Source organism: Microchirus variegatus (genome assembly GCF_963457635.1).
Source record: "Microchirus variegatus genome assembly, chromosome: 14".
In the NCBI taxonomy this organism is placed as follows: Eukaryota; Metazoa; Chordata; class Actinopteri; order Pleuronectiformes; family Soleidae; genus Microchirus; species Microchirus variegatus.
Genome location: NC_139815.1, coordinates 9,617,295 through 9,629,358, shown reverse-complemented (window position 1 = coordinate 9,629,358; position 12,064 = coordinate 9,617,295). Strand labels below are relative to the sequence as shown.

The 12,064-nt window shown below is 41.8% G+C and overlaps 1 protein-coding gene across 1 annotated transcript in view; it reads left to right on the top strand.

Moving 5' to 3' along the window:
• Window positions 1-12,064, top strand: part of neo1a (neogenin 1a) — a gene marked incomplete at its 3' end in the record, with an annotated part of 195,544 nt that overhangs the window by 172,911 nt on the left and 10,569 nt on the right. The window contains exons 13-17 of the mRNA XM_083900502.1: window positions 1,650-1,794; window positions 4,725-4,835; window positions 4,951-5,145; window positions 7,119-7,214; window positions 11,814-12,046. Coding sequence (XP_083756628.1) covers window positions 1,650-1,794; window positions 4,725-4,835; window positions 4,951-5,145; window positions 7,119-7,214; window positions 11,814-12,046 — 780 coding nt within the window. The remainder of the gene's footprint in view (window positions 1-1,649; window positions 1,795-4,724; window positions 4,836-4,950; window positions 5,146-7,118; window positions 7,215-11,813; window positions 12,047-12,064) is intronic.

The window sequence follows — 12,064 nt, the reverse complement described above, 5'->3', positions numbered from 1 at the left end:
GGTCCTAGTATATAGATAACAAAGCGTTTATGTAATTAGCTGCTTGATGAGCTCAGTCAAATGGAACTGGAAACAAAGCTAATGAACATGCATTTCATATCCCGACTCCTCTTTGAGTCTTGTCATGCACGCCGTCGTATCTTTTACCTGCCAGGCAACTTGAAAATCTTTCCTTTCCTTTCTTTTGTTTTTTTTCTCTCCACATGATCTCAGTTTCTCCTTTTGGCATCTGGCTTCTCACATTCCCTGGTGATTTTCCAAAAGCAAATTAAACAAGTTTTCATGATTAAGGAAATGGAGGGGAGAAAGGCAACACATACATAACAAGTTGGGGCTCATAATGTAATAAGAAAAATGGAAATAATTGAACACACTTAACACAAATTTAATTTGGGCAATTCCCCCGACTCAGCTGGGGGAAGTGTGTGTGCACGTGTTTGTGAGCGTGTACCTTAAACATGTACATGTATTCAGGCTTTTGTGCTTCAGTGTGACAGTGGGAAGCATTAATTAACTCCTCTCCCATGCTGAGATACCTCCTACCCATCTCTTTAAATACACACACACACACACACGCACAGGTTTGCACAGCTATTCTTCTTAGGACACATTGCCTTCCAGTCATTTCGACACACTAAACAAAAGCCTAGTTATTCCGAACTTGAACAATAACCACTTAATGCCTAACTTTAACCTAACCTCAGTTTCTAATCTTAATCCTCAACTTAACCAGCATACTTGTTTTTATAGCTCAGTGAGGACATATCATTGACACAATGCATTCCTTACCCCCATCACAACTCAGTGCCTTAAGGGTTAACCCGTGCCCTACCCTAAACCCAATTCTAACCCTAACCCTAAAACCTGTTTTTGGACCACACAATATAATACAAATAAAAGTACACACATCCACACTTCATGTTTACACTGCAGTTCAAAAGTTTGGGGTCGCCTATATTTTTTGGGTGTTTACCTTTAAAAGTCACACTTTCATTCATCAAAAGAGTTGCAAAATGAATAGAAAATATAGTCAAGACATTGACAAGATTATAAATAATCATTTTTATTCAACATAATAATATTGCATTGGTCAAAGAACCAGTAAAACTGTTTTCAGCTGTGCTAACATCATTGCACAAGGGTTTTCAAGGGTTTTCTAGCCTTCTAACGCCATTAGCAAACACAATGTACCATTAGAACACTGGAAATGGGCCTCAGAATAGTCGTTTACCACATTAACAATGTATAGAGTGTATTCCTCAATAATTTATTAATAATTATTATAATAATAATAATGCATTATATTTGAAGGTGCCTTTCAAGACACTCAAGGTTTTTCAACAAATGCAATATTTGTTGAAAAAAAGTGTTTTTCCTTCAAAAATAAGGACATTTCTAAGTGGCCTCAAACTTTTGACTGGTAGTGTACATACATGCACACCCACTCATGATGGATTCTGTGGAGTCCTCACTTTTTCACCACTGTCAGGTTGAAGAGTGGGCCAGGTAAGACAGAACAGTTAATCCAACGTGTAAGTACATGTGAATAAACCATGATACCACCTTTAAAGGGAGCAGGTCGTCTCACCTACATGCTAAAGCTCATGTTTTGTTTCATTCGACTGATGATAATGTGTTTAATCCTTCAGAGTATCATGCTTCGCTGGCAGCCTCCTCCCCTTAACGGCCAGAATGGGGAGATCACAGGCTACAAGATCCGATACCGGAAAGGGTCACGGAGGAGTGAGGCAGCTGAAACCACCGGAGGCACCCAGCTCATCAAGCTCATTGATGGTAATGAGATGTTCACTATATCTAACTATTTTATTTATTTTTTATTTTTTTTAATCAAAATGTACCCCAGTGACTTTCATTGCAGTTTCCCAGAAAGCCTTCCCAATGATTGAAGTGGGTGTAAATGTGATGCATTTGTTATAGTTGGAGTAGGTGGAGAAAAGCTGTAAAGCGGTCACGTTCAGACCCAGAATGTTTGGTCCAGCCAGCGTCTAGGTCTGGATTCAGCAGACATCGACCACACACTTGGAATTAAGTTCCATTTTTAAATGTATCTCGAGCCAACATCTGTGGTCAAGTTTCACTCTGCTCCTGGTGTTTGTTTTTGTCTGTGAGTAATGTGGACTCACTGTGATAAACTGTGGACCTCAGCCAATATACAGCGTATGCTACAGAGATAAGTGGCTAAAGATAATGGTTTGATCAATCGATGGCAAAACTAGATTGCTGTGAGAAAAGGACCATGAAATATTCATTATTTATTACGTTTTTTTGGCTTCAGAATAAGAATATTGGCATTTATGTGACGCATAAATGTTAAGACACAAAGCAGAATGTAGGGTTTGAATCCTTTTCTTGATAGGATGTAGAAGGCCATGTTGAATCTGTAATGCCTAACTTTTAAATATAAGTATATGTCATATCATTAAAACTTTCAAACCACTGTCAAATGAGTTCTGATGAAGCTCCACACAACTTGATTTGTGTTGCTCTATATAGCAGTGTTCAGATCTCGTGTTGCCCTGTGACATGTCCATGCTGCACACCGGAAGTGATTTGTTTTATGAAAAGGAAGATGGCCGTGACAGCAAAACTGCGCTGTTAAAGTGGACATATTATGCAAAATCAACTTTTTAATCATTTTAATACATAATATATAATGCGATACACAATCGCTAAAAACAGGTGCAGGAGGAGGGATAAAGCATTTATAGCTTATACTAGGCCCTCCTCCTCTATAGTAATCAAAATTAATTATATTCGATAAGTAATATAGCAAAATAATACATAAATAATATATTTGGGACTCTGGAGGCCCTATGAGTAGACAAAGTGTGTCAAAAGATGACTCACTCATGTTTTTGTGGTCCTCCTCAGTCTAAGTACAGGAGATAAAACATGCAATGTTGACTTCCGCGCTCATTGCTACGCCACAGTGAGACAGTCCTGGAATAGTTACTACTGCAATAGTATCCAGAAGAGTGGAAGTTTGCAAAGTGTTCTATTCTTGGCTCCACAGTGCAGCACAGAGTTCTCCACAAACTTCCAGCCTCAGAGGATTTACGTGTCCAGTGAACACATTTTATATATGTCGGCAATGTGCCGGCTGCAGTCGGCAAATGATGGCTTTTCCAAATGCTAACTGCTGTTAGCTGAAGTAGTTTCCTGTGTCTCATTTGCATTGAAAGAGACAGGCACTCAAAAGCGAGCGTTCCTCACAGGGCTGTTTTGGCAGGGTGACTGAACTGCTGTGGTGCTTCATCCTTAAGGTATTTTGACCAAAGCATGTCACAGACATGTTCATTAGGACACCAGGGAACTAGGTTCACTTGGAGAAATAGGGTGTAGTATGACTCCTTTAAAGTGAGATGTTTCAAACAGGATGGCGTATGATTGAAGCACCCACAAAATGTTTCAGAAGTGAATTCCACTGCCCAAAAAAACACAGTTTTTCATCAGTTTGATGGGATAAATCCTTCTAGCCTCTGTGTTGCCGCTGTAAATAGCTCCCTCAGTCAGGTCTGATAGTTTAGCTTGAGCCCGTTTACAGATAAAGGACGTGGTGTACAATAATGTTACATCATTTCTGCTCACAAAGACCAAACAGAGACATAATTATAACATCCACAACTACAACAAAAATCATGCAAAGTTGCACGTTTGAAGTGACGGCTCCGGAAGGAATACTAATTTGTGTTTAGTTAAATGTAATATTCCTTTTGATGCTTTATATTTAATCTGCATCGGAGACTTAATGCTATCCGACTCCATTTAATCTCTGTTGACTTAATCTGAGACACCAACAGTTACGTCTAAACCTTGAGTTTTAGACTAAAGACGAGTCCGAGTTGGTTCGGCAGAAGGTCTGTTGATTTAGCTGAATTTCACCTGAGGTTGAGCCACAGATCTAACTGTACCATGACATTAACCGCCGATGCCACCAAACTATGCACAATATCCCCGGAGACACAGCAGCGGTGATTAATATTAGATGTTGTCTCAGCAACTTTTAAGTGGCCCAGCCTCACGCTGAGTGCTGCATCAAAGGGAATACACACTTAAAAGTTGATTTTTGGAGAACCTTCTGGGGGGTGGAACAGGGGGATGTTTGTTGGTTCAAAAGCGTTTAGAAGGAGATGTTGTAGCCTTGGAGGCACGCACGGTTAGACAGGCTTCACACGCAAACCCCCAAGGGTGACCCACAATAGTGGTTGCAGTGAGAGAGAGAAGACTACAGGATTAGTACGTCGCTTGCAAATGGGACATTGTGACGAAGATGAAAAATGTAACAGCAAATTAATACAGCAATACATCATTTGTCAGCAGGCATTCTCCTCTTTTTGTAAATACCAAAGCAGGCACCCAGCAGTGAATCAGCTCTTTCGGAAGCTTTAAAATATGAATGGAAATCGAATCCGAATGTTCGCCCCTCAGTGTTATACTTTAAAAAAATAAAAAAAGTGTAGAAGAAAGTTCATTGAAACAGAAACATTCACTGGTCGTCCTGAGACACGTTGTCCTTTTGTCCTTAAACTGTGCCAAGGCCTGCTGAACATTTTAAATGAGCGGAGTGCACCAGTACATTCTAAACTACAGTCTATTGAGGCCATAATGGAATGATTTTTATTGCTGGTTTAGATTTGGTTCAGCCTCAGCTGCATGAAAATTCTCTCAGATCTGAATCTGACCCACTTGTGTTGCACGTTCAGGTCTAGATCGTGGGACCGAATACTCCTTCCGCGTGTCTGCCATGACAGTGAACGGCACAGGACCTGCCACTGACTGGACCAGTGCAGAGACGTTTGAGAGCGACCTGGATGGTAAGAAGAATCAAACCGGCCTCTCTTTTTGAGATTATGTCTCCAGTCCTCATCTGCATTGAATCAACTGATTGTCCGATTTATAGAACTAAGATTAGGGTTTTTTCCTCACCAGAATCACGCGTACCAGACCAGCCCAGCTCCCTCCATGTCCGGCCTCTGGTCAACAGTATCGTCGTGAGCTGGACGCCGCCAGAGAACCAGGACATCGTGGTGCGCGGTTACTCCATCGGCTACGGCATCGGCAGCCCTCACGCTCAAACGATCAAAGTCGATTACAAGCAGCGCTACTACACCATCGAGAACCTTGGTGAGAACGCAGCTGCTGTTTGTTATATGTTTTGTTCTCAATTCTGTGTTTACTGGATGTTTATTTGTACTTTGATCAGTTTTATGATGACACTGTACAGGCTGTCCGCACATCCCTAAAAAGTCTTAGATTCATGTATCTCTAAATGCTGGTCTTCAATACATTACTCAAAGGTCTCAAATTTTTGAGGGCAGGACTTGCATGCTTGCTAGCTCGTCTGCGACTATGGGTAAGTGCAAATTTATCGAGAGTTGCCTGGACGACTTCTGTTTTCGAGGCCAGATGCACATGCTATGCTTGGGTTGTAGTATAGCACGATCGCCCAACTATCGCCTATATTTATAGTGTTTTCAGTCTTAAATTTCATTCAAGGTGGCATTAAAAATGTCTTAAAATGTCGTAAATTTGACTTGCTGAAACCTTCAGATACCCTGCTGTATGATTACAGTCTATATCAGTCAAAAATGCAATTTTAGTCAGACTAAGACAATAATTCAGAATCGATTCTAAAATCAACTAGACTTAGTCGGACTAACATACCTGGATAATGTTATTCATAGTCCTTCTACAAGGGCTGAGGTTCTACCTGGAACCATTTGCTTTTGAAAAACCCTTTCCCGAAGGGTTCTTGGCAACACTAATGTTTCCAGTAAGAACCATTTTGATCCAGAGAACCCTTTAAAACCCCTTTCCTGAATAAAGGGTTTTAAAATGGTTCTTGGTGGAACCCTCCAAAAGGGTTCCAGGTGAAAGCTTTATAAAAAGGAGCCAAGAAGGGTTCTCCTATGAGGACAAGCTGAAGAACCTTATATGGTTCTACTTAGCACTTTTATTTCTCACAGTGTAGTCTAAGTGGGACTAACATAGCTGGATAATGTGATTCATAGTCCGATTACGGCATGCATGCTTAGTCAGACTGGAGTCAAACTTGGAGTTCCACACATGCACCAAAATGTCCTCCCTGGTCTTTTACCCAGAGGTAGAAGGAGACAACGCAGCAGCGTCTTTCTTCAGACAAAAACATTTGTATCGTGATTAACATGTACAGCAGGTACGAAACATCAAGACACCACAGCACGATCCATCTCGCTACAGCGCAGCCTACGGAGGCGGAGTCAGACGTACACGGCCAATCAATAGAATATATAGAGCAAGTTGTCCGACTGTTTGTCTTAGTCAGACTATGGCCTTAGCTCGATTCAACTCTTCATGTTGGACCCAAACATCCCATTGTTGTCTTATTTAAACATATCAATGCGATTTATGTAACTCTGCACTATTTTAAATCAACTATTATATAATTATAATAAAAACATTTTAATTACTCACAAGCAAACGTACACAGATACACACACATGAACACTGTGAGGCAATTCATCTGGATGCCATACTGAGTATTTAGAGAATTAATGAGATCTTCTCCACCACAGGCCTGAGACACTAATCACACACTTTGGCTTAATGGGGACACAGTAAATGAACATCCTGGTTTTTGAACAAAGTACATTTGCTTTGGTTATTTTCCTACTTAAAAAAAAAAGAATTCATGAAGATTAAGTTTTGATTTCATAAAATGGTTCTCTTTCTTCAAAAAATACAACAAAGCTTTTTATAGGTTTTTTTCCCTCCAACTCTAATATGGAGTCTTTTTTTTTCTCATGTCGTAATTCAATAAATCCTTCACCAATAATGAAAGCCTCAGTAAGGGATCTGAAAGTGGAACGATCGATTTGAAAAAATAATGTTTGGAAAAAACGAAGAGATTTAGGGCAGGAATTGTTGCAAAATATCTATAAATGTTTAATTGAAACATCCATTACAATCACAGCAAGAGCGAGGATTGTATTCAAATACTCACTCTGGCTAATATTGCAATTAAGAGTCAAGAGTCTCAAGAGCTTGTGCTTGATTAGATCCACTTCTCTCTCTCTCTCTCTCTCCCATCACTCACTCCTCTCCTCTTTACCTCACAGACGCCAGCTCCCACTACGTGATCACACTGAAGGCCTTCAACAATGTGGGTGAGGGGATTCCTGTGTACGAGAGCGCCATCACCAGACCACAGTCAGGTACAAACTACAAACATACAAGCATTTTTACTCCCAGTCCATTCTGACCTGAAAACGTCAATTTATACTATACTACTGTATGAGGCGCTGCAAAGTGAGAAATCAGCGGTCTCATTGACACCGAAACTCAAACACTATTATTTGTTATCTCTTAAGCTCACACATAACAGAAACCGCATACATTATCATAGAATATACACTACTCTCAATATATATATAACTTACATTTGCCTTCTCTAACCTGTCATTATTATCATACAGAGTGGTCTGGACGATAATGTGTCACTGGAGCAATTAACTCTTGCTTTTCAGGTTTCTTTTTAAATGTTTAAATGTCGCCATTAGATTACCACATTGATGAGGAAGAGCTCCTCGTGTGTCCATGGAACGAATATCCAAACATGAAACGATGCACACAAAAAAAAGTATTGGAGACGGAGTATAATGTAATCAGGCGGGGTCGTCGTGTGCTCATCAAATATACAGAGAGGCCAAAGGCAGGATATAGCAGAATGAATTAAGAAGATCAGAGAGAGAGTATCTGCATGTTTGATTAAAGCTGATTGAGCAACACTTGAGTCATAGCAGTGCACAGCTGATTATAACCATGGCTCCAAAATATAAGACATGCTGGGCACGTTAGCTAACGTGTGACGTCATGGTTACGTTAAAATTAGTCTCTAAAGTAACACTGACCTTTAAAAACAGAGGCACACATACGCAGTACACAGGTACGCTGGTTATTTGTAGCGCTGCTCTTTTCGTTTAATAAACAGACCGCTCCAGTTCGACTGTAGACGCGCTAACGTCGCTAAAAGAGCTAACGCAGCTAACTGGTAAACGGCGCCTGGACTCCGGTGCCGTGGCACGTAAACATGACGTCATTTGCGTCCTTTTCCGTCGGTCCGTCGCCATGGAAGAGTGTCATTCGTTAAAGTGCGGTAGTTAACGTTAGCACCGTTAACCTCCGTTAGCGTGCTCAGCACTATACAACAGTAAAGTTTTAGGAAAAATGTTGAGTTGATTTAGAAATGGTTTGTTCAGCAAACGAGCGATGACGTGTTACATTTCCAACAGCGAAACATAAACATTGGACATGTTTTTATTGCATTTTTCCAAATACATGAGACACAACGCCATGAAACCATGGTCCGTAACGGACAAATTAATCAAAGTATATCGTGATATGGATTCACAAAATATAAGACATGCTAGAAGCACATGCTGGGCACGTTAGCGGCGGTTAACAACTAACGTGTGTCTGTAAAGTTACGTTAAACTTTTAAAAACAGAGGCACACTTAGCAGTGCACAGGGTAAGCTGGTTAATTGTAGCGCTGCTCTTTTCGTTTAATAAACAGACCGCTCCAGTTCAACTGTAGGCGCGCTAAAGGAGCTAACGGAGCTAACTGGTAAACGGTTGCCTGGACTCTGGTGCCACGGCACGTAAACGTGACGTCACGCGGGTCTTTTTCCGGTCAGTCGTCATGCGTTAACGTGCTTTAACCTTAGCGCCGTTAGCGTGCCCAGCACTATACAACAGTAAAGCTATGGAAAAATGTTGAGTTGATTTAGAAATGGTTGTTTCAGCAACCGAGCGATGACGTGTTACATTTTCAACAGCGAAACATAAACATTGGACATGTTTTTATTGCATTTTTCCAAATACATGAGACACAGCGCCATGAAACCACGGTCCGTAACGGACAAATTAATGAAACTATATCGTGATATGGATTCACTTTCAGCCTAATGTTCCCGTTTTAGTCATTTGTCCACAGTTGTTGCTCATTTAAGTCCAAATTGGATTTGTACTAGATTATTTTTTTCCCCTGTCTCAGGGATGCAGTTATTTTTGTCATGTGCTGTATGCGCACCGGAAATAAAATGGCATTGCTGCATTAGTCAAGAGAACATGGATAATGCAGCCCGGCAGCCGCCCACACACAATCCATAATTCCTTTAGCCTCAGATCACAACCCTGTGAACAATTAGATGTAGAACGCGTGTCCCCATCTGGTGTTTGGCTGACAAATGATTTTTTTTAAATGTGAAAGACTGCCACTTAGACTGCATGTGAGATGAGTTCACATAGTTTCTGTGACAGTGTCAGAAGACAAATCAGTCCATGCTCCCCGCAGTGTCCCAGAGTGGGGGCCCCACCTGCCTCCTCTCACAGTCAGCCTTCCACCTCCACACTCCGCCTTGATCACTCCAGTTTGTCTCCACTGTAGCGCTGTTGCAAACGCTAAGGCTGAGCGGGGTGGGGATGCTGGATGACATGAATCACGTCAACATGCTTCGGGGGGGGGGTGGCAGACTGAGTGCATGCACGCACCCGCGCGATGTCATACTGTTCGCCTCTATCTGTGATGCTCTCTCTTTTTCACAGCTTTGCACACACATGCGCACAGATGCACGTGCACTGCCGCTGCACACACGCAGACCCCCCGTGGTGGCTTTGGCAACCCTTCGTCAGATCCAAACGTTTCCTCTCAAAGCAGAACCAAAGCCCACCACCATAGTCTGCTGCTGAAACCTCGGGGGCGAGTTCCCTTCCTGCCAGTTTGTTAAAGTCGGGATTAAAAAGACGAGCTGACCTACATAGTACTTTTACTTTTGGAAAAAAAACAAAAAAAAACTTTGTGAACTTAGGTTGAGAGAGTGCTTAGCTGGATTTGTAAAGACAGGTTTTATTTCATCTGTTAAAAATGTTACAAAGACAAATCAGCCTCTTTGCTGCAATGTGTTCTCCTTGTAAATACTGGGAACTGTGTTCTTCCGAGCCGCATAAAGAAAGAAAGACTGCGTGCACGACTCCGCAAACCTCACTGCCTCTCCACAACCACATGAATGCTTGGATCTTCATCACACACACACACACACACACACACACACACACAGGCTCACTTTTTGGGAGTATAATGAGGGCAGCTCTGCACAAAAAAGTGTCAAATGGAGATGAGCAGAGAGAAGAGTGGAGGATCAACAAGTGGTTGAGGAGGAGTGTCATCGAGGGCGACTGACCCAAAGCCTTTTCTTCTCTCGGATCTCAACCAAGGACACAAGCAGCAGCAGCCACAGTTAAACCAGTGGTCAGGCGGCCATCTTTAAACATTTATTCATCAGTGTGCTGCGCAGAAACAGCTTGTGAAAACAACACATACAAACACACACACTCCTATAGCTTAGTGTGGTGCTATAGGTGAACACTTTGCACAGTAAGCACACAGTCCCTCTTGATAAATATAATTAATCCACACGTTGTTGTTATACAACATTCGAAACTCCATCAATCATATTTAAGTGCTGGACTAAGCTTTGTCTGAGGCGCTTCAAGATGAATAGCACTGATTGAATCCGTCCACTGCTTCATTTCTGAATAGATTACTTATGTTCTCCCCGTCTGTGTTGGTGTGTGCATGGGTTTTCTCCGGGTTTCCTCCCACAGTCCAAAATCATGCAGAGGTTAATTGGACGATCTAAATGGGTTAGTTTGAGAGTGAATGGTAGTTCCACTCTGTCCGTCGGCTCTGCGATGGACTGGTGATCTGACCAGGGTACCCCTTGTACCCCCAGTCTTTCGCCCCGTGTCAGCTCAGGTTGGCTCCAGTCAGCCATCATTGGAAATCATTATTCAGAAGTGTTTCTACTGAGGGTAGAGTTATTCCACTCACAGAAAAGTATTCATATTTCAACAGTTTTATTTCCATTAAAAAACATATTGAACGTTCACATACCTGTACAGCATTGATAAATCCAGATTAACGGTGAACCCTTGTCCCTGTCAGAGGATTATTTCGATGATTCCCCGTGACCCTCCTCTGGAGGATAAAGCGGTAGAAAATGGATGGATGATAGCGTGTGTACTTGCAACAAAGCATCGTTTGAGCCTCAGAACTGAAGTGGCGTGTTTACATCTCACACAACTCGTCCGTGACCTTTCTTCTTCCTCTCTTCTGCCTGCACGATTCGACGCTTTAAAGCCTCAATGTTCTTTCTATGAGTTTTGAAGGACGCGGCTTACATTGTCAAAGTCACAGTGTTTACCGCCACGGTGTTTCAATGCATTCACTGTTTTTTTAAATTCTTTTCTTTACTTTTATGTTAAAGATCTGCTGTTGATGTTTCAGAAAAATGTAATTTAACACTTATTTTTGACTGTAGGATTTGTATCTGCTTTCACTGTATTCACATTCACTATATTCGGTGTTTCTAATGAGTAGAGTCTTCTTCTCTCTCTCCCTGTCTGTATTGCTGCGGTAGTTTATTTATAGAACACCACTTTATTGTATTATATATTCTATGTAGCAACTGAGTCTGTAGATGCATCTGATTGTAGAGGTCAGTGTCTGTATTTCTAATAGAATCTTCTCTCTCTTTCTTTTCACCCTTCCCAATCCCTTCCATGTTGCACTTCCTCCTTCTCCCCCTTTCATTGTCTTTCATTTTAACTCATTAACCTTATTTTCTCCTTTTTCTCCCTGCACGCTGTTGTTGACATCACTGTCCGATCCACCATGCCACATTTCTCTTCATGTTTTAATTTTGGTCATTTTAATTTGTGTGCATGCGTGCGGGTTTACTGCCTTACTCGCAGACCCCATTGACCCCGATGTTGACCTGTATGAACTCTTCCATGCTTCATACACCCCAGTACCAGACCCCTCTCCCATGATGCCACCCGTGGGTGTTCAGGCCTCTGTGCTGAGCTATGACACCATCAAGGTCACCTGGGCCGACAACTCGCTGCCCAAAAATCAAAGGATCACCGACAACCGCTACTACACGGTGCGATGGAAGACCAACATCCCTGCCAACACCAAAATGAAGGTAAGAGGGCCTTGTTTG